At 40.1% G+C, this 27431-nt stretch overlaps 1 protein-coding gene across 5 annotated transcripts in view; it reads left to right on the top strand.

Moving 5' to 3' along the window:
• VPS13C (vacuolar protein sorting 13 homolog C) overlaps positions 1 to 27431 on the top strand; it is a 100312-nt gene that overhangs the window by 44063 nt on the left and 28818 nt on the right. For 4 of the 5 annotated variants that reach the window (XM_053365351.1, XM_053365349.1, XM_053365347.1 and 1 more), the window contains 27 exons: positions 836 to 1003; positions 1590 to 1894; positions 2002 to 2149; positions 3015 to 3114; positions 4303 to 4439; positions 5036 to 5192; positions 7161 to 7240; positions 7796 to 7855; positions 8544 to 8700; positions 10612 to 10728; positions 11330 to 11433; positions 12225 to 12392; positions 12831 to 13135; positions 14725 to 14869; positions 15518 to 15674; positions 15865 to 15989; positions 17297 to 17466; positions 17941 to 18179; positions 19525 to 19754; positions 20244 to 20336; positions 22030 to 22395; positions 22627 to 22716; positions 23580 to 23735; positions 24582 to 24846; positions 25461 to 25621; positions 25952 to 26073; positions 26189 to 26483. In XM_053365351.1, coding sequence (XP_053221326.1) covers positions 836 to 1003; positions 1590 to 1894; positions 2002 to 2149; positions 3015 to 3114; positions 4303 to 4439; positions 5036 to 5192; positions 7161 to 7240; positions 7796 to 7855; positions 8544 to 8700; positions 10612 to 10728; positions 11330 to 11433; positions 12225 to 12392; positions 12831 to 13135; positions 14725 to 14869; positions 15518 to 15674; positions 15865 to 15989; positions 17297 to 17466; positions 17941 to 18179; positions 19525 to 19754; positions 20244 to 20336; positions 22030 to 22395; positions 22627 to 22716; positions 23580 to 23735; positions 24582 to 24846; positions 25461 to 25621; positions 25952 to 26073; positions 26189 to 26483 — 4620 coding nt within the window. The remainder of the gene's footprint in view (positions 1 to 835; positions 1004 to 1589; positions 1895 to 2001; positions 2150 to 3014; positions 3115 to 4302; positions 4440 to 5035; positions 5193 to 7160; positions 7241 to 7795; positions 7856 to 8543; positions 8701 to 10611; positions 10729 to 11329; positions 11434 to 12224; positions 12393 to 12830; positions 13136 to 14724; positions 14870 to 15517; positions 15675 to 15864; positions 15990 to 17296; positions 17467 to 17940; positions 18180 to 19524; positions 19755 to 20243; positions 20337 to 22029; positions 22396 to 22626; positions 22717 to 23579; positions 23736 to 24581; positions 24847 to 25460; positions 25622 to 25951; positions 26074 to 26188; positions 26484 to 27431) is intronic. The other variant, XM_053365348.1, reaches the window with a different exon arrangement.

Below are 27431 nucleotides of genomic sequence, written 5' to 3'. Positions count from 1 at the left end.
TGTTGTTATATAATTCATGTAATGGTGTTTCACTAGGACTATTTTTTAAAAAAAAAAGATTCAGTGAGCTGAATTACAAGCTGCAAAACTGGATAGAAAAAAATTCTTAGATTCTAGTGGACAGGTTTGCAGAATAAATGGCTGCTTGGTTAGGAATCAATGTCCATCCATGGGGGCTGTTAGGGAGGAACTGAGCACTTCTTTTGACTTCTTAGTGGCTCTCATGATGAATGCAAATGTGGTTTGTGAGGCTGGCTGCAGAGGAGGAAGCTTTCCATGCCCTGCATTGTGTCTGAAAGCTGTTGGGCAGGAAGAGACTGAAGCAAGATTTTCTTCTTCCTATGGAAGCCAGTTTTACAAATTGTCTTTGTAGGATTGATAAGGCAAGAGGCATCATGGATGTTTTCTATGTCCTGAAGCATCTCAAATGTTTGCTTTTTTGTTTGGAAAGACAGGGATAACCATTGTCTAGTGCAAGAGATGGGGAATGAATAAATAACCACCTAACAATAAATAATAACAGTGGCTGGTGGGATATGACATCTTCATTGGGTTAGCTAAAAAGCTTCCTTGCTTTGAAAATACTTTATGAGACAATCACATACAGGGAATTCTGTCTCTGAAATGGGCTGAATAGACTGACCTGTAAATCCAATCTGAGCTGATAAATCTACTCATTGAGGTAATGCTAATCTTCAGAACTTCATTCCTAGAAATGGAGATAAAACTCACATGCACCTAAGATAATTTGAACTGCTCAAATACCTGTGTGTGTTTACACTGATCTAGAAACTGAAAACTATATGTACTTTCTGCCCCCCCCTTCCCGTTTTAGGCTGTTTCTATAGTTGGTGATGAAGTCTTCAGTTTCAATTTGGCATTGTATCCAGAAGCTACTGAGGGAGAAGCCTACAGAGATATGTCCAAAGTGGATGGGATAATGTCTCTCAAAGTGGGCTGCATTCAGATTATATACCTACATAAATTCCTCATGTCACTCCTGGTAAGACCCAACAATCAAGTGAATTTGCATTATAATGCCACGTATAGAATTAATAGGAAGCCTTTGCATTACCATGCAAGATGATACAGTTTGGTAATTGTATGAGAGTGTTTTGGAAATATACTTTTGGGAATTTATTTAGGTTTTCTTTCCTCTTCCAAATAAAATAGGCTCTCATATTCATTGGATTCGGCCTGATTCAGTCCCCTAGAGAAGCAAAAGTTCCGTATGAAATTATATAAACTTCTTACAGATTTGAAGCTCTTAGTTCCATTTTACCAGACTAGTTGCCTCTTGCTGGGCACGAAAGGAAGTCAGACTTTGATTTGGATTAATTTGTTGCTTTGCCATCAGTTACTGCTCCTGCTTTGTCATGATCTTGTCTTGCTAAAGTCATCGCTATGCCATCTTTCATGATGAAGGATGGACCTACATGTTAAGTAAAGATCTGGGTCTGAGAATCTGAAATCTTTCCTGAACAGCTGCAACTGTTATAGGGAAAAGTTTATGATGTATTAATACAAGGGATATTCAATAAAAAGAAAGTGCCACTGAAGAAATCATCACTGCTTTTTCCCTCTTGCAGACTTTTCTGAACAACTTCCAAATTGCCAAAGAAGCTTTGAGTGCTGCTACAGCGCAGGCTGCAGAGAAGGCTGCCACAAGTGTGAGGGGTTTGGCTCAGAGGAGCTTTCGTCTTTCCATGGATATTAATCTAAAGGCTCCAGTTATACTCATCCCTCAGTCTTCAGTTTCATCTAATGCTATAGTGATAGACCTGGGATTGATCAAGATACAAAACAAATTCAATTTGGTGCTGGCTGAGGACTGTTCACTCCCCCCTGTCATGGATAAAATGGATGTCTTATTGACACAACTTAAGTTGTCAAGGTGAATTAAACTTTTCTTATCCATGTGCTGTTAAATCAGGATAGTCAGAATGCTGTTTGGGGCTGGTCCATCATTCCAAAACATTCATGTTGTTTGTTGTTACTTAGGGCAATCCTGCAACCAGGTTTCTCTCAACCTGACATCCAAATTCTACAACCTATTAATCTGAACCTTTCTGTGAATCGCAACCTGGCTGGAGAATGGTATCACAAAATACCAATGGTGGAAATCAAAGGGCATCTAGATGTAATGAATGTAAGTTAATTTTTGTTTTCAAAGGCATGCTTGCATAGTTCTTTTTATTGTGACAGATATCTTCAGAGAACGTTAAGACTAATGCAGTGATGCAGAGAAACATGCAGAAACATTTAAAATGTGGCAAGACTTCAACTATGTGAAGCTGTGAACTATGTGAAACTTTCCTAGCAGTGAGCATATATATATGCTCACTGCTAGGAAATGAATGGATAAATAAATAAATAAATAGAGTCAAACCAGGGAATGGCAGGAGAGAGTTGCTTAGCCTCCTTGCTTAGCAGCTGACATGCATGGTAGTACAGCAGCAGCAGCCACTATTCTATGCTGCCTCCAGAGTTTCAACTCTAGTTGAAGAGAGAGTTGTGTGGAGAAAGAACTGGAGAGCCGGAAAATATTGAATTGGTCATAAAGGTACTTTTTAAATGGATAATTATTTTATTATACAACAGACAATAGCAAGAGCATAAGAAAACTTTTATGTAGAGATCATAAGTAGAAGTTTATAGTTAGCCACTCAAAAAAGGCACTAATCAGGGTATGGTTAGAGTGGGGCAAGAAAGAAAGCATTCTAGCTGTGGTGACTTTTGCTTTGAAGCATTGCTGGAAAGCAGGTTGTGCTGAGGAATTGGAACCCCATGATTAAACTGCTGTGGATGCAAGAATGAATCCAATACTGCAGGTCTCTTTGGCTTGTCAGATACTTGCTGCCTATTACCCACAATATGATGGGTAATAGGCAGCAAGTATCTGCCTGTAATTGGTCAATATAAGAAAGATCCCTGGCATTTACCAGCAGTTGAACATTTGATAGAAGCTCTCAAATTCAGAGACAGATAATTTGACTTTATATGCCACTGTTTAGATCATTCTAAGTCAAGAGGATTTGAATGTTCTGCTTAAAGTAGTGACAGAGAACCTTGCTGAAGCAGATCAAACCACAAAGCCACTAGCAAAAACTGAAGGTAAGTCGGTCTTCATTGTAAAATGTGTATGTGTTTTCCCATTCCTTTGTAGATTTTCATTTGGGATGCTTCATATTGCTGAGGCTTGGATTAGTTTTAAAAGTTAGGATCATAGGAGAAGAAGCATTTCTCAGGTTCACTAGACATACTCTTGTCTCTTGAATAAAATATGAAAAGAGGACTGGAAGTAATTTTTTTCTTAGGTGTGGGCTTGAGCCTGATTTATTTATGCAGTGCCAAAGAAAAAAATGAGAAATAAGGACTGCCTAAGCTATTGATGGCGCTGTGGGTTAAACCACAGAGCCTAGGACTTGCCGATCAGGTCGACGGTTCGAATCCCCGTGACGGGGTGAGCTCCCGTTGCTCGGTCCCTGCTCCTGCCAACCTAGCAGTTCGAAAGCATGTCAAAGTGCAAGTAGATAAATAGGTACCGCTCTGGCGGGAAGGTAAACGGTGTTTCCGTGCGCTGCTCTGGTTCGCCAGAAGTGGCTTAGTCATGTTGGCCACATGACCCGGAAGCTGTACGCCGGCTCCCTCGGCCAATAAAGCGAGATGAGCGCCGCAACCCCAGAGTCGGCCACGACTGGACCTAATGGTCAGGGGTCCCTTTACCTTTACCTAAGCTATTGAGCAGGAATTTTTGTTTTTCCTTTCCCTTGGTAACTATAGCAGATGGTGAAAACTGCTTCCTGCTTAGTTATTATTTTTGGGAGCTGTGTAATCAAAGCAGCCCTGAAAATTAATGCAGAAAGTAGTTGATGTCCCTACAGAAAACTATATTCAAATGGATTATATTGAACAGTCAGTGGCCTTTTCCTATCTTAGTTGGTTATTTTTAAAAACCTTGTAACGTAAATAGTTTGGTCTTTGAGGTTTCTTGTTTTGGTCTCCCATCCCCCTTTGTTCTCCTTTTGTGAATTTTGTCTGGACCAATCCATGCCAGCCAGTGCAGCTTTTGGAATTAGTATAGGGTTCTGTTTCTTCAGAGGTGATAAATGCATGGCATAGCGGGCAAAGACCTTTCCTGGTTTCCCGTCTTGAAGCATAAGAGGGCAGCAAAACTCACAATGCCACATGTTCAATATCTCTGAGAAACAGTCTCCAGGTGAGAACCATTGTTCCTTTTTTGGGAGGAATAACCATAAAAATGCTGTTTTGCAAATGGAACTAACCTGTCTTTCATATCAGCAGGAAATGGAAAACAAAAGACAAAAACACTGGTAGCTGAGAAAGAAACTATGTTAGAAGATAACTTACTGGGCACATCAAAAGAAGTCCTGCAGGAGGCTATTACCAATATGCTGCTAAACTTTGAAATCAAAGAGGTATGACAGCTTGTTTGTCTCTTTAAGCCTAAATGTTGAAGTTTGTTTTATTTATCTGTGCTAATTACTTGACACATGAAAGCCTCTAAGATAGGCCCACAAATCTGTGTTGTTAGCAGTGTAAAATATGCCACTTTCCTCATTTTCTGGTACAAAGGCCTAGCTTCCCATTGCATGAATGAGCTGTGATGAGTCTTGGCTTCTCATGCTAATATCATGTCCCCTCTCCAAGAAAAAGTTTTAAAGTTTTTGCTTTTAAACAAACCACAGTTCCTTGTTTGTCTGAACTCAGGGAAACTTGGTTTGATTAACCTATGGTTACTGAGAACAAAAGAAGTTTTGATCAAGGCTGCTTCTCAAACCATAGTTTCAATGAAACATAGCCCACTGAGTTCAAAAGTCGTGGGTAACCAGCAGGTATCTATAGTAAATGCTGAACAGTATTCATGATGATCGGCTCTTTTCACTTGGGAGTTGGAAACTAGTGTTGCCAGAAACCAGGTAAGTGGTGTTGATTTCAACTATATATGGTTGACTTTTGAGTCTTCAAATGCATTCTGTTGCAATTTTTGAAATGTCCTGTATTTTTCTTTTAGGTTGTAGTAACATTAATGAAACAGATAGACAAGAAAAGCTGCCCTTTGCACACATTAACAGTGTTGCAGCTTGGAACTGAAAGCAGAATTAAAACACATTCCATGACTGCTACAGCATATCTTAAAAAAATCCACATGAAGTGCCTTGAATTCACTGGTAAGTCAAGGTTAACTTAGAATTTGACAAAATAATGTAATTCAGGTGGTGCAAACAGTTCTTCATGTGACAATATTAAATTTGCAGATTGCTTTCCTACATGTTCAATTTGTGTTCTTTAATGTCTGATTCTGTGTCCATCTATGATTTACATAGAATCATAGAGCTGTAGAGTTGGAACCCTCTGCTTCTGAATGTTAAAGGTAGTTTTTCAGGACCTTTGTTGGCTGCCTCTGTGCCATAAGCTTTACACAACTTTTGGTTTATTGTAATTGAGTGTTTATTATTATATGTGTGTTTATAGGTTTTTGAGAAAACCTGTGATGAAAAATAGAAATGTATAAATAGTGTAGTTCTTACACTTGTAAGATTGTAGTTGGTGGGTGGTGGTTTCTCATAGAACTTTCACATTTTAAAATATTTTTTTTCAGATTTTCCTAACGTGGCCAGTCTTCCCTTTCATTTGCAGTGTATCCTGTTAAATGTCACAAATTTAATTTAAGGGCCGAACCTGGTACCGTATTTTTCGCTCTATAGGACGCACCTTTTCCCCTTCAAAAATGAAGGGGAAATGTGTGTGCGTCCTATGGAGCGAAGACGCCATAGCCCTGCGACCCTCTCCTGGCTGGAGAGGTAAAGCGGGGCTATGGCAGGAGCCTCCATAGGCGCGCGTCACCTCTCCAGCCGGGAGAGCGCGCGTGGGGCTAAAGAAGCCATAGCCCGGGACCCTCTCCCAGCTGGAGAAGTGACGCGTGACTATGGCAGCAGCCTCTCTGCTGCGCCTTTCCGCTGCTCCCTGACCTGCTCTTTGGGGCTAGTGGTGGGCTTCCCCCCGCCAGCCCCAAAGAGCAGGTCGAAAGGAACCTGAAGCCTGGAGAGCGAGAGGGGTCGGTGCGCACCGACCCCTCTCGCTCTCCAGGCTTCCAAGGTAGCCGCCTGAACGCACCTTAAACGCACCTTGTTTTAGAGCGGGAAAACAAGAGGGGGGAAATTCTCCCACTCTCTGCGCAGCGCCTCCTGCCGCTTCACTGAAGGGGCGCTGGGCAGAGAGCGGAAGAATTTTTTCCCCTTGTTCTCCCCCCTCTAAAACAAGGTGTGTCCTATTGTCCGGTGCGTCCTATGGTGCGAAAAATACGGTACTTGCTACAAATAATTTAAGGAGGAGTCTCTCTCTCTCTCTCTCTCTCTCTCTCTCTCTCTCTCTCTCTCACACACACACACACACACACACACACACTTTTCCAAAGCAGCTTTCAGGTTATAAGGAGGAGGAAAAGGAATGAGTTGCTATGATGAAAATTCAATAGTTGCTGAAATAATTTCTTCCAAGAAGCGAATCTCTAATGCTGAAAACAAGCACTTTTACATTTGCTTGTAGAAGAGTAGCTCATGTCACTTAATAACCCTCTTTACTCATCCTTTGTCTTGTTCTGAGTTGCTTAAATTCCAGCTGGCAGACCAGATCCCTATCTCACCCACCCCCTGTGAGCCAAGTTTGACAGGTGGGCAGGGCCACTCACAGGTCCACCCACTTGCCTATCACCTACATTCATGACCAGCTGATTGTCAGGGCATGCAAAGTGCAAGCCCCAATGTTCAGATAGTCGAGGCATCAGAGGGCTTGCAAAGAGCCATTCATGGTGCTATGCAAGCCCTGACATTCAGCTGATTGTTGGGACTTTGCAGGCACAACCCCCTTTTTGGCCCAGCCTAATATTTGCTTGCCCTACCACTGTTGTCAGAAATGATGTCCATTGTAGGGCGGGTGGGCTTGGCTTCTCCAGAACTGCCTGGTGGACCTAATTAGGCCCACAGGCCAGGGGTTCCCTCTGCTGCTATACACCATTTCTTCAAAAAACATTGTATCATTGAAACATTAACACATTTATTGCATTGATTACTTTACTATGCAAAATGAATGCTAAATAAATTAGAGCTCTGTAAACGTGCTTCTTATTTTACCCACAGATTCCAAAGGAGATCCTCTGAACATCATTAGTTCTTCAGATGAATCTGGCGAGCATCTTTTAAAAATGAAATATATAAAGGTTTATTTTTTTTAACTAAAGATCGTTGTGGGATCTTATGAGTCAGTGTTGAAGAAACAAAATTAGGACTTTTTATGCTCAGTGATGTGGAACAGCAAAGTGAAATAACTGGGAATTAAATGTTATGGTTACCTTAATTGAACATTGTATTAAGGCTAAGTCCTTTAGCTGATCATCTGGTTGGTTGGTGCTATTCTGGTCTCATTCAGCAAGGTGTAATTTTTGTATGAGTGACAGGTGAGGGGTAGGGGAGATTGAGGGATGGCAGAGAGTGGGAAATGACTTTAGGTGATAAGATTGAATAAAGATGCAAGGATCTGATTTTCCCTGAAGGCAATTAATTACCCTCATCTGAGATGAAGAAAACTCTTTCTTCCTTAACCCTTCTTGCCCTGTGGTCTAGGAAGTTGTGAAACACAGCTCAGTCATCTGAGTGACACTTTGGGACAGGGTGTGGCTGCTTTAGGGCAGGCACATGTAGATGTTAGGTCAGAGGAACCCTCTGGCTGTTGCTTCCATTTATATAATGATCTGAAGCTTCAATTCTTTTCTTAGGCTGATGCAGATGGAGCACATTTTGAAACAATTTACAAAAGTACAAAGCAAGCACTAAATGTAAGTACTGAAATGTGTTGGCAAGTGAGCTGCTATATAGTATGGTGTAGTTTTTGTAACAATTGTTAACTTAGTCAAAGGGTTTTGGGATCAAGTTTATTGGATCGACATGCTCTTCACAAGCTTGTGTGAGAAATGAATGCAAACAAAGTTAAATTTTATTTATGATATCCATATACCACGGTTTATAATGTTTATCTCAGGGCAATATGCAATGTGACTTAAACAATATGATTTTGCTACCACATGATGTAGTGATGGCTGCCAACTTGGACAGCCTTAAAAGGGGAATGGACAGATTCACAGGGGATAAGGCTATCAAGACACGGAGAGTCTGTTACCTCCAGCGTTGGAGGTCCTATGCCTCTGAATACCACTTGCTTGAGAGTGCTCCTGGGCTCATATCTCACTTGTGGGCTTCCCGTGGCCATCTGTTTGGCCACTAAGAAAACAGGATGCTGGGCTAGGGGGGCTTTTGGTCTGCTCTGGCAAGGCTGTTCTTAAGTTCTTAACAAAGTAATAAACAAATGACAACATAATCACAATATACAAATTAAAATGGCATGAGTTCAATTAATTATACATAAGCTAAAGGGCAGGTTTTTTTTAAAAAAATAATCAGACATCCAAGGCCTTGCTCTAAGGCAAGATGCCAGTGATCCTCTGTGACATACTTTCTCTTTCTTAGGTCTCCTTTTCTTCATTGGACATGTTGCTACACACCGAAGCCTTGCTGTCAATCATGAATTTTTTCACATATGCCACAAGTGAACTTACACCTGCTGATAAGAGAACTGATCGAAAGCTGCTTTCAGAGGAGCCCAAAACTGTTCTTGCAAAACCAGGTATTGTGATGTAGGATATTGCTATATCCTTCTTGATAACCAAGGATGGTAGTGGTGTGTTAATTTATATACTACTTTACATTTTGCCAAGTGCTTTATTTGATTTAGCATAAGACATAATATGAGGAGGGGACAAAAGAAGAGTAAAAATGGGCATTAATGCTATGAAGGAGACCAAAAGAACAAGCCACGGCATTGCATGAGAAAGAAAGCTAAGTGTGTGAGAGATTGTAGGGAGAGGGAAACAGCAGGCAGAACTCTTCCTCTGCAGCTGTTCCCCTTAGCTACTTTTATGCCAGGGAGGCTCACATGGCACCTTCATTACATATCTTTAAGTGCCAGGCACAAACATTCCTCTTTTTCTGGACCTTTGGTTAATTAAACAATCTATGGCCTTTTAAACTGTGTATGGAGGGGTTCATTGTTTTTGTTCGTTACTATGTTACATGTTTTTGTGTTTTTATATTGTAAACAGCCCTCTGATCCTCAGATGAAGGGCGGTATAGACATTTAATAAATAAATAAATAATTTTCATCTTGCTGGGGCTCCTGAGACTTCATTGATAAGGGTGTGTAGGTGGAGAATGGTTCAAAATTGGGGTTGTAGGAGGGAAGCAGCGATGAAAAGGGTTAAAGCACAGGGCCATTTTTACCCAGGGATGCAAGGGGTGCTGGGCACCCCAGCACCGAATTCTGGTAGGCGCCAGATGATTGGCAGGCATGCAGCCTCCCCCCCCCAAGCCTCTGCGGGGATTGCTGTCCTCCTGCAGTGGCATGGGGAGAGTTGTGTGCCCCCCAACCAGATGGCTGGCAGTGCGCAGCTTCCGCCCCCCCACTACCCGTGTATAGGACAACCTCATCTATTACACGGAGAAATACGGTAATTTGGGGGCGCTGGGCAGATCTTTGCACCCCGGCGCCGCATATGCTAAAGAGGGCCCTGGTTAAGCATGCCAAATACTGCCTGTCACTTCTCCCATGAAAATGGCTTGCCAGCCCCAGATTGCCCTTGGCGCATCCTTTGGGAATCCTGTTTGTTCCCTTATGTGTAGTGGCAACAACAGTGCTTTAGTCAACACTGATTCAGCTAGTTCATACATAACTAACACCTTAATGAAGTAACCTGTGTGCTTGCTGTCAACTTAAACTTTGCACTTACCTTTACACTTACCTTTGGTACTTCTATCCTGATCTTTTAAATTATTATTTATTAGATTTGTTAGTTGCCTTAACTTGCCCAGAGCAACCCAAATTGACATACAACCAACTAACCCAACACCCCCTACTGATGCATTACAACCAAAGGGGAAAGGAAATGCATTAAAAACACCCCACCCACTTCTAAAAGGACACAGATAGTTAAAGGCCAAAAGATGGAGAAAAGTTGCCTGTTGCCTAAAGATAAATAATGATGGTGCCAGTCAAGCCTCCATAGCTGGGATCAGCAAACTTTTTCACCAGGGGACCGGTCCACTGTCCCTCAGACCAGGACTATATTTTGGGGAAAGAAAAAAAGAACGAATTCTTATGCCCCACAAATAACCCAGAGATGCATTTTAAAGAAAAGGACACATTCTACTCATGTAAAAGCACATTGATTCCTGGACTATCCGTGGGCCGGATTTAGAAGGCAATTGGGCTGGATCCGGACCCTGGGCCTTAGTTTGCCTACCCATGCTCCATAGGCAGAGCATTTCACAAATGAGGAGCCACTGCAGAAAAGGCCCATTCTTGTATTCCCACCCCTTAGACCTCTCATGGAGGGGATACATGAAGAAAGGCCTCAGATGATGATTGCACAGTCCAGTTCATATGCAGGGAGGCATTCCTTAAAACCAGTTTCCCATTAACATCCGAACTGGAAAACTATTATTTAATAGTTGTTGTTTAATGTGTCTTTCTGTGGCGCAGTTTCTGCTCTTGTGACCCACGATGGTGGGTTTGACCTGAAGCTCACTGCCAAATTGAGTGCCTTCAACATTTTAGTCTGTGATCAGAAAGGTGACATTGCTGATATCCGAATACAAGGTAAATGAATTTCTGTAATTTGAAATTGCATAGACATTTTATTAATTTTTTGTAAAATAATATCCATTTTGAGCATATGAAGATGTCTGTGAATCATAGAAATATATCCTTAATTAAATGTAGGGAAACTAACAGTTTGCTTAATAGGTTTTTTTTTACCTGTTGAGTTCAATATATCTATGCTTCTGAATACCAGTTGCTGGAAGCCAAAGGGAGGGGGCAGGAGTGCTGTTGTGCTCAGGTCTTATTGGAAGGTTTCCCACAGGCATCTGATTGGTCACTGTGAGAACAAGATGGGCCATTGGCCAGGTCCATCAGAGCTCTTCCTATGTTCTTGTGCCCATAGCATGGAAGCAAGCTCTGGACTCTCTTTCTTTGATGTATTTAGATCATGGTCTTCTGTAGCAAGTGCAGAGTGGCCTCCATCATCTTCCTATCCAGCCTCGGAGCAGATCCACACTGCTATATCACTGCCATAGGATTTAGTTATTCCATAATACTGATATGAATAACTAACCACTCTTTAAGAAATCCTCTTTTATCACACTACTGTTTTGAATTGAAAGCTGAACATTTTCCTTTGTTTGTTTTTTTCTGCCAGGTATGGAAGCCTCCGTTTTTACAATGACGAAACAGACAGAAATGTTTGCCAGGCTTCGTGACTTCATAATAACAAACGTTGATCCTAATACAGTTCATAAAAAGGTGAATATGAGAAGTGAGGTTGTTAAGCTGAGAGCCATCTGTGCTTCACACGAAGGTTCAAGAAAATTGATAGGAACAGATTTTCAGACTTGGTCTTGCCTTATGCCTGCCAGTTTTAGAAACTGTGCTGGTAAATGGAATGTGCCGAAAAAGTCAAAAGGGTATGCATTTTGAGGCAGTATGGAATACTTCTTTTGCTGGGTGGTGAGGAAGCAAAGCATTGAGCATGGAAGAAACAGAAGATGATGGGAGTTTTCTCCAATCTCTGACAAACTGAAGAGCATCACAGTTTGCTTTTAAATGTGAACTTTAGTGACAAAACTGTGCTTTTAGCATGACATACCTTGCTTAAACTAGGAATATGTCCTCTATTCTAATTTTTAAAACTGGTGCTTGATTCTTTCTCTGGCTAAACAAAAGGTATAAATGGTCTCAAATAGTTGTAATATGTCTATGATTGCTTTCATTCAAAAATCCATATGTGGTGTACATTATGATTATTATTGTATCTGTTGTGAACACAGTTTGAATGCAGCAAGTGCAGAGAAAAGAGGTACATTAATAAATTTGGCTTGATCAGACAGAGTCCTTATTATACCCAAGGACTATTTATCTTTCATGATGTTGCTTGAAGCTCCATAGGGGATAAATGCATGTTTTTTTTTAAATGTAGCTGTTGTGCTAATTGGATGGAAAAAAATTCTTGAAAAATAAACACTGAGAAAGGTGTAAAATGTTCCTATAGAAATCTACAAGAACATGATTGTGCTGAATGAATACTATCTTTGCAGACTGTCTCAATAGTGGGAGATGAAGTCTTTCGGTTTGCAATGTCACTTTATCCAGATGCTACAGAAGAAGAAGCCTATACAGATATGTCCAAGGTAGATGGTAAAATGTCACTGAAAGTGGGCTGCATTCAAATCGTTTATCTGCATAAATTCTTCATGTCACTACTGGTAAGAGATGAACTTATTTTTCATTATTGCATTTTAATTTTAAAGTATTTTTAAAGACACTTCCGAAACGAACTCCCAGGTGTGCAGAATTTGTACCATTCTTTTGTATCCCAGCATGATGGTTGTTCCTAGTCCTGCTTTTTCCATTGGATCATAGTGATGATGATGATGTCATGACTGTGACAAGATCTGGAGTCTGAATTCAGACTTGCTGTTTTGATTCAAGTCACATTAATCCTTGGCCATAAAAAAAAAGAAAAAAGAAAATAGGGAACAGGTTATTACTTTCAACAATTTTCACCACAGTTCTGTTTGCAACACTCTGTTGTTTGTGCTGTCCACATCCTGAGTTGATGTGTCTATTCTTATCTTTGTTTATTTGGTTGCTGTTAGCATTATAAACTAGCTATTGTGCTGCATAATTATACCTTTTCACAGAACTTCCTAAATCACTTCCAAACTGCAAAAGATGCCCTGAGCGCTGCCACAGTTCAAGCTGCTGAAATGGCTGCTTTGAGTGTGAAGGATTTTGCTAAAAAGAGCTTCCGACTTTCAATGGACATCAATCTCAAAGCTCCAGTTATAGTAATTCCTCAGTCATCCATCTCTCACAATGTATTGGTAGCAGATCTTGGCTTAATCAGAGTTGAGAATGAATTTAGCCTGGTTCCTGGAGAAGAGTCTTCTAATCCTCCAGTGATTGACAAAATGGATATACAACTAACACATTTAAAGATATCAAGGTATGAATATTCTGCCCCTGCCCCCTATTTAACTCAAGATGAATTCTTGATCATAGGATATCAATTATGTAAATGCCAGCAATAGTTTCTCCTGGTGGGCTGTGAGTTGACAATACATCTAATGAGAAAATATTTCCATGTGATAAGGTTTTCAAGGATAAAGTCAGTAGGGATCTTGGGCAGTGAGTCAGCTGTTGTGGATGTGTAGAACTGGGGAATGTCACTACTGTGCTGTAAGAGGTAGAGCTTCCTTCATCCCCTTATCTAAAGAAGGTTGCAGCTCAAGATGACTGAAGAGCAGTGTTTGCTCACTCTGACAAGGGGATGGGTCAGAAGCGAAGATTGCTACATTTAGGGTTTTAAAGATAAAAAGTAACCCTTTAAATTGGGCCTGAAAATGGATTGGAAGCCATCGGAGATGACAAATCACTCGCATAATGTGATTATATTTATCTATCTTCCTTAATAATCTGACCATCGTTCTGGACCAATTGTAGTATCCACAGAGTTTTCAAGTACAGCCCCAAGTGTAATGCATTGCAATAATCCAATAATACAATTACTAGAGCATGGATAACATGCCACAAGGCTATCTTTGTCCAGATAGGGTCATAGTTGATAGATCAGTCAAACTGATAAAAGGCACTCTTTACCACCAAGGCCATCTGAGCCATAGTGCTAGATCTAAGAGCACTCCCACACTGCAAGCCTGTCCCTACAGGAGGAGGGCAACCCAACCCAAAGCAGGTTGAGCATTACCCAACTGGTCAGACAAACCACCCTCCAACTTGGAAGCAATTAACTGTGGTGGTTAATTGGACTGTGGTTTTGCTGAAATCTTCCTGGTGTGACTTTAACATTAGAGAGAGAGAGAGAGAGAGAGAGAGAAAGAGAAATTTGATTTAAGTGTGCGTGATATTAGATGCAAGTGATACGACTTGTTTCATAAACCTGTAGATGCATGGTTTCTCCGTAACGTAAAGCTGGCACAGTTGCACATTAACAGACCTGGAAGAGGAAACAGATGCTCCACTGGGGAGATATATTCCCATCAAGAGTTGGGAACATGTGGCCTTCCAGATACTTAATAGACTCCAACTTCCATTAGTCTCTTCTAATGGTCAGGGATGAAGGAGTGTTGTATTCCAGTATACTCTGGAGCACTGCTGGTTCCCCACCCATTCTGGCATCTCCATTTGAAGTGTTGTTTCAGAGCTGGGGAAATACTGCCTGAGTTAAACTTGGATAATTGCTGCTAGTCAAGAGTTTATGGTACTACACTTGATGAGGCGAAGGCTTTATTCAGTATAATGGAATCTTCATTTCTAATAATTGTAAAATTGGAAGGGAATCCAACGGTCATCTAGTCCAACCCCCTGCAATGCAGGAATCACAACTAAAGAAACCCTGACAGATGGCCAGGTGGTTCTTGTTCTTGACTAGAGACAGTCACAGGACAAGGGCTGCTTTTAGCACACAAGGTGATAGTTCATAGAGCTGACCAAATAATCCATGTGTTCTGTTTCAGCAATGGATGGAGTGACTGCAGGTATCTTATGTGCCCTAATGTTTCAACCTTTGTTTTGTAGGACCACAATAGGCAGTGGTTCTCAGCCAGATATTGAAATTTTGCAGCCAGTAAATCTGTTGTTGTCTGTCCAGAGGAATTTAGCAGCAGCTTGGTACCTACAAATCCCAGGGATTACAGTTAAAGGAGACTTGAAGCCCATGCAGGTAAGGCCATGGGAAGTCTTGATAATTCCTTGTTCTAGATGGAGATAAACCTATTGCAAATATTTTGAGATAATAATTATAACTCGGGGCTTAATAGTTATTGACCTAATCACTTGCTGCTTTTGCCATGACAAGAGTTTACTGAGCCCAATAATTTGTTCTGGTAGCTAGGTTTATCTCTACTTAACAGTGAAGGCTGTTTGACATAATACTGTTTGCTAAACATAGAAGTATTCCTGACTGTTCTTTGACATGTTTTTGCATGGGCAAATATTTACAATATGAAGTAGGTGATAACTGATTCAACCAAACAGAATTTTCATGGTTGCTGGGATTCCAGGATTTTCTACTGGATATTATATTGGTTTTTACTTTCATAACATTGTTCATGTGACTAACATTACGGAGAGCAAGGACTGCTTGCATTTTTTATTATAATAGGCTGTGGGGGCACTATGCATGAGTAAAGTCCCCCAATTCTGTTACCTGACAGTTGGAGAGTGTAATGCTCAACTTCAAGAAACTACAGTGCAATCCTGAGTCCAAGACAGGTGTTGATTGAAAATTGGAGTTGCAAGGTATTTTTTAAATACAAAGCTTTTTAAAAGTGGCTTTATTGAGGGGAAAAATGGTTTAATTTATTTACAGATCTCTCTCAGCCAAGATGATTTGACCCTGCTCATGAAAATTTTGCTGGAAAATCTTGGTGAAGCTGCTGCGCCTAGCAGGGTTATACAGTCAACATTACCAGAAGCTCAGATGCTCAAACAAAGCAAAAGCCCAACTGATGCTGATCTCCATGAAGGTGATAAGTTGAGCTAAGTTGATTATAGTAATTACGATAAGATACTGTATTTGGTCTTAAGCAAGGTATTTTGTTTATGGGATCAAAGAAGAGTTGGCAGCTAATTTTTAAATCTTAGCACAGTTGATGTGTATTGATCTCCAAAATGCTGCAGATTCAAGTGTTACTTTTTATCTCTAAAATGTTTCAGGTAGTCTCATCACTTCGGGAGAAGGAGATCTTCATGAAACACAACCTAAGGAGAGTGTGACCCTTAAGTTTGAATTCAATTTTGAATCGCTTTCCATTGTTCTCTACAATTCTGATGTTGAGCAGGTTTGTTTCACCTCAACATGAAAAATATTTTCCTTTGGAGTAAATATGAATTAAGATAATGTTGGATAAAATCATACCGTTTAAAGAAAAAGAACATTATAAGTTAACATATTGTCTACCATAATTAATGAGCTCAGTGTTAAATACAATCCCATGTTTTGATGCCTCTTCTCTTCCCACAGTGTCCTCCTCCTTCCTCTCTGCCCACTTTCCCTTCCATTTGTCACCTCTTTGCTGTCAGTTCTGCTCCTCTCCAGCTCCATTCCCTGCCCAGGTTCACAGATTGTTCTCCTCTCTTCCTCATTGTCTTTTAATTTCACTCATTTGTCCGCCCCTTTCCTCTGCTGCATTTCTGCTTTCAATGACACTTCTTGCTCCAGTCTCCTCCATCCTCAGCCTCTGTAGGCTCATCCAGACTTCCTTTTGTGCCGTGTTTCTAGGCACAGGTTCAGACTTTAAATCTCTGTGTCCAAGTGGTTCTTTTTTGGCCCTGCTGCTTTTCCTGGGAATACCCACATTTTGCTGCTAAATTGGAGCAAATGGCAATTGAGGTTTCTGTGGATTGCAGTTTGTCCCGATTCAGCTGTAAAACATGAGTTTTCCTGAGGAAAGCACCACAACAAAGAACAAAACTGCTCGAACACTGAGCTTTAAAGTGAAGATCTATGCCTGGAAAGTGCAGCGCAAAAGGAAGTCTAGATGAGCCCTTGGACTGTTTCTTTACCTCCCCATAACATCATTCTTCACTTTGAGTCCTTCTCCCAGCACTCTCAGCTAAAATCTTGCATAATGGCTTTACAAAGTCTGCCACAGAAACCCTGGTTCTGACCCCTCTTTTTCATCACATCATACCTGGGTGAAGCAGGCATATGTTGTAAGCATGCACAATTTGTTAGCCTTTGGGGGTAGGGAGGAAGTTGGCCTTCTTTTCTGTCCCCCCCCCCATTTTTGTACTTCTGCAAGCCTCTGGGCTCCACCAAGCCTGATGATACTTCTCTTGTGAGCAGGTGGTGGTGTTTTGGCTACACTACTCATCCTGAATATCAGCAGTAAAGGGAATGATATACCCAGCACACTGAATCTAGTTTGCCTATCTCATTTTAGTGTCCTCCATTTGTGGCAAGCTTTGAAATATTAAAATCTTCATATAGATTTTTTTCTCCTTTGCAAACATTTAAATTATTAAAGCATTAATAACAATTGTGTCCTCGTGCTTCTGTCCTCAAGTAGATTGTAAAAGTATGCACTTTCAGTCTTCTAGGTTCTGCATATAATTCTTTTACCTTGGTTATTTATATGTATTGTAGAAATCTCAGCTTTCACTTCACGATAACAGCTTGTGTCTTGGAGAACTCAGACTGCATCTTATGACATCATCAGGACAGATATTTTCAAATGGTTCTATGGATATTAATACTAAGTTGAAAACATGTACATTGGATGATCTCAGAGAAGGGATTCAGAAAGCAACCTCAAGGTTAGACTCTGATGTCATTATTAATATTTCTAGAGCTCCTGTAGTAAGTAACTTGGTGTTGCACATGAAATAAAGTGCAAACTCTGCTTTAGGCTTTATAGCTTATTTAAGAGCCACGATGCAAGGGAAGGAAAGTGGTAGCTGAGTTCTCTCTGGGAATGTTGGTGGGTGGGGGGAGAAAGAAAACTCCCTTTAGTGTAGTGTTCCTTTTGGCTAATGTCTGGGCTAGGTGGCCCTGGGTGAACAAAGAAAGCTGTATTCAAACTAGGAAAATGCTGAAAACTGACAATTGGCTTCAGTTACAATGCAGTCACGTTATAAGTAGCATCATCTTTTGTTGCAATTGGATGAAAAATACTATTATTGGTTGAATTCATACCCTGCCCTTCCTCCCAAGGAAGCCTACTAAACTATAAATCCTTTCAGGAAAGCAGTTCTTCAGCTTGTTTTCTGGCTTTATTGTTTATTTTTCAGAATGATAGATAAGAAAGATGGCACAGATGATAGTGTCATGATTGACCTCAACTACAAGCAAGATAAAAATGGGAGTGAAATCATATCTGTCTTGGATAAACTGTATTTGTGTGCCAGTGTGGAGTTTCTATTGACGGTAGCAGATTTCTTTGTTAAATCAATGCCAACAGCGTCGATGGAAGGATCTACCCAGATTCAGTTAAAATATACCACTCATGGCAAACCTAAACCAGATAAAGGTCAGCAAAAGAACTCTCTCAGTTGACATAGTTCCACATCTGAAACAATAAAACCAAAACAATGAATACTCGTGCAGAGTTGAGCATGCTTAAGCCCACTAATGTCAGTTAAAATTTTAAACAGGGTGTGAATGTGTATTAAGGTAGTAAAAGCTAATCTGAAATATTGGCACTTTTCAACAATGTTTCTGGGCAACTAAACAGTTTGTGTGACAGGGTTCTTTTCAGTGGGCTATAGTGGAGAGGAATAGCTTTGTCTGGGCAGTCTTCTGCTCCCACAGCTTTTGTATCCTACCCAATATGGAGCGGGTGGCGCTGTGGTCTAAACCGCTGAGACTCTTGGACTTGCTGACTGGAAGGTCGGTGGTTTGCATCCATGCAGCGGGGTGAGCTTCCGTTGCTTTGTCCCGGCTCCTGCCAACCTAGCAGCTTGAAAGCATACCAATGTGAGTAGCTAAATAGATACCACTGCGGCGGGAAGGGAAACAGTGTTTCCATGTGTTCTTGTTTACATCATGGTGTCCTGTTGCCGCAGAAGTGGTTTAGTCCTACTGGCCACATGACATGGAAAGCTGTCTGTGGACAAACGCCAGCTCCCTTGGCCTGAAGTGAGATGAGCACCACACCGTATAGTCAAGTTTGACTGGACTTAACTGTCCAGGGGTCCTTTACCTTTGCCTTTTATCCACCCATTATATTTAGTTTAAATTTAGAGAAGTATATTCCTATCTTTCTGAAGCAAGCAAGCAAAAAAGAGTTCCTTGTCAACTGTGTCCCTGTTCACCACCAAATGTCATTTGGTCTTAGGTATCTTTTATGAGCACTGCAGTGAACAGTGCACCATTTATTTTGTTTTCCATTGTTTGGAGATAACATTGCTGGCATTTTTTTCTTTGGGTAGTGAATCAGTGCTTGGTTTAGTTCAACCTAACCAAAATAATCAGACAACTTTTTGAAAAGTAGATGGGTGAATCATGCAAGTATTTCTATTATGCTTTCCTGCATCGGTATACCTATATAAGTGGATCCCCTATCAAAAGAAAATGCATATGTCACATACAGCAGAAACACTAGACTTTTCTATTATGAAATCAGAGAAAAATGACTTGTCCGGATGTTTAAATTGTGAAGTAAAATTTGAAACAGTTATTAGTAGCAAGGAGCACAATATTGCCAACAGTACAGTCACATTTATGCATCCTGGATGCAACTCCTAGGGAAAATTTTCTGAAGTACGCTATTGTAAAAATTGTATTTCATGGTGGTGCCGTGGAGGTATCTTTTTCATTCTGTTGTGGTGACTGGCTGCTAAATCAAGACTGAACTAAATTTTAAACTTTTCTAGATGGATCACCGCAGCCCAACATGACAGTATTGACACGGATCATAGAACCAGAAATTGTGTTTGTTGCCAACTTAACAAAGGCTGATGCTCCTGCCTTAGTAGCTTCATTCCAATGTGATTTCAGTTTGTCAACTAGCCCTCTTGATCAGTGTATGAATGCTCAAGTGCATGACTTGAAAGTGCTGGCCTGCCCTTTCCTCCGAAAGAAAGAAGAGAAGAATATTACAACAGTAAGTTCTGTGCTGTAGTTTATCTTTTATAGCTGGAGAGAATAACGCCTTTCACTCACAAGCCGTGTAGCACTTCTGAGGCATTGCATTTCTGCAACTGGCTGCTTCTGGAATGAAAAAGGTGGTTCTACACAATTGAATATAGTGCTGTATTATCTGGGAATAACCTTCTGGATGGCTGAGACCTTTACATATGGTTTTCCTGGCATTTAGTTCCATTCAGTAAACATGCTTGCTCCTTATTGCTGCCTGTTCATCACAGTTGTGCTTATACTAATACATTGTCACTTTATTACCCAGTTCCTATTCTCCTTGTGGGAGAGTATACTTTTTAGTTACTGATTTCCTCTCAGTACTCTCTCCCTCTTATTGCAAAATAGGATACTTCAGCAAAGCATTAATGTTTATCTTAATTAGAATGAAATCAAATAACTTTCATGCTGTTTTAAGTTTGAGGGCATTTCTAACAGTATGCTTGTATTCTCTAAGATTGTACAACCTTGCTGTCTGACTATGGAAGCTGTGATGCGTACTTCAGAAATGCAGAGTGTGAGAGTGATAGTAGAAGAATTTATTGTAAAGGTTAGTAAATGGTATTGTAATGACAATTTCCCCCTGTATTTCCAGAAAGGCCTAGCACTGGTTTAAAATACATGTCACCTTATAGAGTGCTGTTTTGTGGTGACTCTGTAGTGTGCCTTTTTCTGATGCCACCCTTGCACTTTACAACACCCTTCCCTCAGTAATATGGGATGGTCTCTTTATTATTTGTTTTAGATGCCAGCCTTTCCACTGAACTTGGTTACTGAACTTAGACCATATATTTTTCTATTCTGATCCTCTATTTTATCTGTTACTGTAATTATTATTATTATTATTATTATTATTATTATTATTATTATTGTTGTTGTATGCTGAGTTCTGGCAGTTCCCTTGCTGCAAGAAGCCAAGTTACAGGGAATCAGGCAGAGGGCCTTCTTGGTAGTGGCACCCGCCCTGTGGAACGCCCTCCCACCAGATGTCAAAGAGAAAAACAACAACCAGTCTTTTAGAAGGCATCTGAAGGCAGCCCTGTTTAGGGAAGCTTTTAATGTTTATTTGACTATTGTATTTTCATATTCTGTTAGAAGCCGCCGCCCAGAGCGGCTGGGGAAACCCAGCCAGATGGGTGGGGTATAAATAATAAATTATTATTATTATTATTATTTATTATTATATTGCACCATTTAGATTTTTTTTTATAAAAATTTAAATGGGTTAAAATGCTCTAAAATAAATACATTCACCAAGTGGTTCATCCTCAGGGGGCCCAAATGAAAGAGGGACACCTCACCCAGAGTTGTTCTCTCTCCCCTGACTCTACTCCTATGTTTGGAGGAAAGATCTTTCTCATTGTGGGACATGGGCAACAATGCTGAGACCAGCTGCCAGGGGCCCTCGCAGGACAGCATGAGTGTGCATCTTTATAGTCCATTCCTAAATATGTGCTTCTACCTAGACCAGCAGCTTGCCCCACAATTTTCCACAGGAACAACTGGAAAAATGCATTATTACTAGAATACAATAAGCCTTAATGGGCTATTTAGCCAAGGCATCAGGATGGAAGTACAAAGCACAAAAGTAAGAAAGAATGCAACAGGGCTTGCTCCACCTCCTTGGAGTTCCCTCCCACAAGAAAACCAAAAAGACAAAAAGAAGAAAAGCAAAAACGGCAAATGTAGACCAGAACAGCAACACTTTTAAAATTTCAGGCTCCTTATCTGGTTAATGCTCCTAAGAGAGCATTGTACAGTGTATACCAAGAGACTCTTCCTCTTGTCAGTCATTTTCACCACCACCAGAGACTGTGCCTGTGGTGCCTGTTCTTGTTCAGGAAACTAACCCTGGAATAGAGCAGGATAGGGAAGAAGGGCAGCAGAGTTCAGTGGCTATAAAAGCGAGGACACCCTTCGGACTTCTTAAGGAGCTGGGTCCTCTGCCATGAATGAGGACTAAAGACTGGCAAGAGAGGAGGTGCCTGCAAAGTAAATTGTAAGTTTCCTGCATGGACTAAACTTGAGAAGTGACAAACCCACTGTTTGCCTCACATAGTTTGCCAGAGAAGGCCCCTTTAGGGGAAATGGCCAGTGTTCCATTTAAAAGTGCTTTCCTTGCACAAGGCAGTTGCTAGATGCTTTACTGAACACCACTGTGGTGCCATAAAACACACATTGTTACATGTTGTGCATATAAAACACTGAAACTTGTTAATTCAGCTTTTTTTCCCCTTTTAAAGATTTCACCAATAATTCTCAATACTGTAATTACAATCATGGCTGCCATGAAATCAAACCTGAAGGATGAAGGATCTGGTGAGACTGCTTGCAATACGGTGGACCTCTGGGGTATCAAGTCTGTTGACCAGTGTCACTATTGGTTTCTTGGTGTTGACATGGCTACAGAAGCAACCGAAACATTCAGTGCTAACGAGCAGTGTGTGAAGAAGGAGAACCTGGTTGTTGAGGTGAAAGCTGTTCAGATCACTCTGGAGTGTGGTTTGGGGCATTCCACTGTTCCCTTACTGTTAGCAGAATCAACATTTTCAGGATCAGTGAAAAACTGGTCTTCTCTCATGGCGGCCACAGCTGACATGACACTGGAGGTATGTAAATATAAGAAGTGATTGATGCTTTATATTTGAGGCATGGTCTGCCGTTGCTAGGTCTAATGATAATTTGAGTTACATCTGTAAATTATTTTTAGGTACTTGTTCCATGTGCATGTAGAATTTTGTTTCTTAAGTATTTATTATGCTTGACTTAGGTGTGGTAGATTGAAATGAAGCCTAATGTTAAATAATTTTAGCTCTTATGTTCTCAATATTGTATCCCAGGTTCACTATTACAATGAAACAAATTCAGTTTGGGAACCGCTTATTGAGCGAGTTGATAATGAAAGACGTCAATGGGACTTAAAGTTAGAAGTAAGCAACCTTTTATAAATACAGATATATAAATATAAACACCATTAATTAATGAAAATTCAAACTGTTATTCCTGTCTGGATATTACATTTTTTTTGCCAGCTGAAAAGCAAAGTGTATTTTGCCATGAATTTTAGGCAACCTTCCTCCAATTAGGGGCCCTCCAGATGTTTTGGACTACAACTCCCATCAGTCCCTGATAGGTTGGTGGAAGGCTTCATTTAAGGATGCTAGCAGTTGCTTATCCTGGACTTGGTTTTGTAGTGGCATAGTCTCATTCTGTCTTTGCTTCAAATTCTAACCAGCCACACAACCCAACAGGCTTTCAGGGCTGCTTACAGCATAAATGGCAGTAACACACACCAAAAGATAATTAAAATCTTACATTGCACAAATTATTAAACTATCATATTTCAAGTTAAAAAAATATTTAGTTCAACTTTCTCTGATTATTCAAATGCTCTGTTGAATATATACCCTTCTGTACTCCATGTTTAGATTCTGAAACATGGACTGTTTATAAGCAGCTGTTGAATTAGAAGTTTCTAAAAATTAATTTGAAATTTAATTCCATGTTTGCCAAGTCTTCCTGTTCCTTACATGTATGAAGTTAATGTTAATCGTCATTTGCATTCATTAAATTCACCATTTAATCTTCTAAGTTATACATACTTAAAAGCTGTCAATATCTTTGTGGAAAACTTGTATTGTTGTATATTTCCATTGACGAAACAGAAAGATAATTCTTGGTCTAAAGCAAAATTGCAAACCTAAATGTTAGCATAATTTAAAATTGTGCCTCCGCAGTTCAACTTCCACAGTTTCAAATAGGCAATAATTTAATAATGCTGCATTTATTTTAGATGAAGACTAACCCCTTACAAGATAAAAGTTTGTTGCCAGGAGATGACTTCATAGTTCTACCAGAACCTCAAAGTGTCATCAATATATCTTCAAAGGATACCATGAATGTAACAATATCCAAATGCTGTCTTACTGTCTTTAGCAATCTAGCTAAGGTAATTTCATATGCATTGTGGTGGGGTTATTTGTAATCAAGCCCTTTCAAGTGGTAATTTGATTAACTTAAGGGAGAAGATAATTATTGATTACATATTATGAGGTGGCATTTTTCTCTTTCTGTTTCACTTTAGCTACTGACTGTTTAAGGGAGCAATGCTTTCTACTGAACATGCTGCAAATTGATGTCATTGAGGGGTGGGAAGGTGGAAAAGAAGGCATTGATTCAGATCCTTGGTTAATCATGTCAAGGAGAGCTATTTCCCTTTATCAACATAACAGGGAAAGCAATATTTTTTTAAGCAGCTCCTGAAAAACATATTTTTTGCCCAGGCCTTTCCTGGATTTCTTTTGTCTATTTTACTGCTTATAACTTCTTTTGCTACATTTTGCTGTTCATATTTTTGTGATGTGTATAATTATTTATACTATGCTGCTTTTATGTTTCGTTGTATAATGTGCACCACTTTGTTGTATTTTAAAGTTAAATGGTCTAGGAAATATTTAAATAAATGAAATAATATAGAATAGTTGGGGAAGAAAAACATTAAAGGTTACAGGCAGGAACAAATGCTTTGATAGTAGGACGCTGCTTCCTTGATGCTCTGGGTTGCTTCCTGCCTTCATCAAATTCAGGCTACAAGCGCTTGAGCTCCCTTAAAACTTCTCAATCTAGTTCTGTGTTACCCCCCCCATCTTTTTCAGCTTGTTTCTTTCTTATACTTCATTTTCATTCTTCTGCTGTTAATGGTCAACTTTAATCTCTGATAGCTTTACTAAGAATATTGAGTAGCCCGAGAACATTTATAGTCCATGTATACTTTAAAATGCTTGCTTCATCTTAGGGATTTTCAGAAGGAACTGCCTCTACGTATGACTATTCATTAAAAGACAAGGCTCCCTTTACTGTGAAAAATGCTCTGGGTCTTCCCCTCAAAGTTCATCCATGCAGAAATCTCCAGGTTGTTGGATTAGCTGCAAAAGAAGATATTCATGATATAGCAATTGATCAGAACTTGGAATTTGAATACTCTACAGTGGAGACCCCACACAGAGGAAAGTTATCTGCAATGTATCGCCTGGAAAGTTCTCTATTCACTTTGAGCATTGGTAAGATGTAAAGAATGTTGTGTGTGTTTAGGAGGGTTAATCTGGGGAGGGAGGGGGACAAGGCAAACAACTCTGGTAGGGAGTAAGTTACTCAAGACTAAGTACATGAACTGTTCACAATTCTAGAAATGCCTGTGCTTAAGTTAGAATCAGTTCTGAGTAAGAATAGTTGTAATGAGCAATGTTAGATTGATTTTCAAGTTAAGTGTTTCCCATGCATTCAGAAAAAGCACAAGATGCACCCCTCCTTTTACTGGACTACTTCAGAAGTACAAGCAATTAGATGTTTTTGCACATAACAGCCATAAAACAAAACAAATTCCCTCTGCTGCTAGAAAAGAAGCAACTCAGGTTCCACCTCAGTCTTCTGCATTCCTCCTGGAAAACTTTGCTTTCCAAAGGAAGGAGATATTTGACTGTGTTTTCTGATATCATCGTTGTATGAAGAGATACAGTCACAGGAAGAGTAGATTGACACTTGCTGATCCTTTTTAAACTGAATATGTCATGTAACTTATAAGTCTTCGGGACTGAGATATTACTGCTTGTATATATTTAAATAAAAGGGGTGGTTTTTTTATTTAGTTGTTGTTTTGTTGTTGTTGTAAAAACAGGACCTGAAGGATACACAGAGGTGGCAAATATTCCCATAGCAAAACCAGGAAGAAGACTTCACAATGTAAGAAATCCTCAGAGTGATCACTCGGATTCTGTTGTAGTGCAGATAGATGCAGCAGAAGGAAATAAAGTTATTACCATACGCTCTCCGCTTCAGGTAAATGATCATGTTGTATGTTAAAAGCATGATTATTGTGTTCTAAAATGCTTGTGTTAAATTACTGTGGTTGATTTGAAGGCTGCTTTAGATTTGGGTGGGTGGGCGGAAAAGATGCCCTAAAGAAATATAAATGGCAGGTCGCTGCATTTAATTGCAAGGCTAAACTTCGGTCAAAGTTTGGGTAGAGTATTGTCAAATAGTATCTTAGCTTCTAGGAGGGGTACATCAACATTGTTTGCTGGCTCCTTTATTGTTTACAATGCTATCAAATGCTGCTTACCACTTTTTTTATACATACTGGTAAAATATGCTGTGTTTTAATTTCAGATTAAGAACCACTTCTCTGTCCCATTTACAATTTACAAATTTGTTAAGAATGTTAAACTGTTGGAGCCTATAGGTGTGTCTAAGCCTGAAGAGGAATTCCATGTTCCATTAGATTCATATAGGTATTTTTTTCATTTGCTTCAGATTTCTTAAGCAGTTTTACTTTTTTAATAAAGAACCCCAAAATTTAACAAGGACTTGATTTCTCCCTCCTTCTCTTCTTGTGCTTGAGCTTAGGTGTCAGCTATTTGTTCAGCCAGCTGGGATCTTAGATGGTCAGTATAATCCTTCCACAACCTACATATCCTGGAGAGAAGAGCTTCATAGGAGCAACGAAGTCAAGTGTATGCTACAGTGTCCATCAACTGAAGTCAATTTTCTGCCTCTAATAGTGAATACTGCTGCTGTGCCTGATGAGTTAAACTTCATTGCATCCCATGGGGAGAACTGGGATCCAGCCTACATTATTCATCTCTATCCAACACTCACTTTGCGGAATCTTCTGCCCTACTCTTTACGATATCTGCTTGAGGTATAGCATCTCAGGACTGGATATAACATAACTTGAAAATGCCAGGGATGATTTGATCCTTCATAGAGTTGCTTCCTTCTTCTGTAACATATTTTAAGTTTGGTATGCCTTGAAAATCCTTGCTCATAAATCTCAATTCCAATTGCCTGTTGTAATTTTAAAACCACTTTTCATTAAGTGTGTCTTTGTCTGTGAGATGAACAGCCTTATGATTTTTGCATATGGTTGGATTATTGCAGTTCTGAAGACTTGGAGGTATAACTGGCTCATTTTTTTAAAAATTCCCAATTTTGCTACTGCTTCTTCTCGCAGGACCTGGGTGGGTGAACAGAAGGAGGAAGAAGGTTACTGCACGACTTGCAACTATGTCATAGACCAGTGTTTGCCCACCTGCTGCCCTCCAGATGTATTGGACTACAACTTCTGCTAGTGCCAGCCATCACAGCTGTGCCAGTAGAAGCAGATGAGAATTGTCCAAAACAGCTGGAGGGCACCAGATTGGGGAAGGTTGTCATAGACTCCTGGGGTTTTACGCTGAGATGATTAGAATACTGTGTGTTTATTGCAATATTCCTAAAGCTGTTTCTTTTCTACATCATTTTCAGTTGTGTTAAAAATGGGTTGTGGCTCAATAATAATAATAATAATAATATCTTTATTGTCATTGCCCCCTCTCGGGGACAATGAAATTACTTGACTGCTCCATAAAAACACTAATTAGACAATACAGTATAGTACAGCAAGGAAGATTAGATGACTTTCAAAGTCCAGGCTTCCCATTCAGGGCCGAGATCGCTCTGGAGAAGAAGCTGTTCTTAAGACGGCTCGTTCTTGTCTTCATCGTCCTGTATCTCCGTCCCGATGGCAGGAGCTCGAAGAGACAGTGACCAGGATGCGATGGATCTTTTACTATGTCCAGTGCCTTCCTATGGCACCTTGTGGCATAAA

Source organism: Podarcis raffonei, chromosome 14 (genome assembly GCF_027172205.1).
Source record: "Podarcis raffonei isolate rPodRaf1 chromosome 14, rPodRaf1.pri, whole genome shotgun sequence".
NCBI classification, from domain to species: domain Eukaryota; kingdom Metazoa; phylum Chordata; class Lepidosauria; order Squamata; family Lacertidae; genus Podarcis; species Podarcis raffonei.
This window is presented reverse-complemented; position numbering and strand designations above follow the sequence as displayed.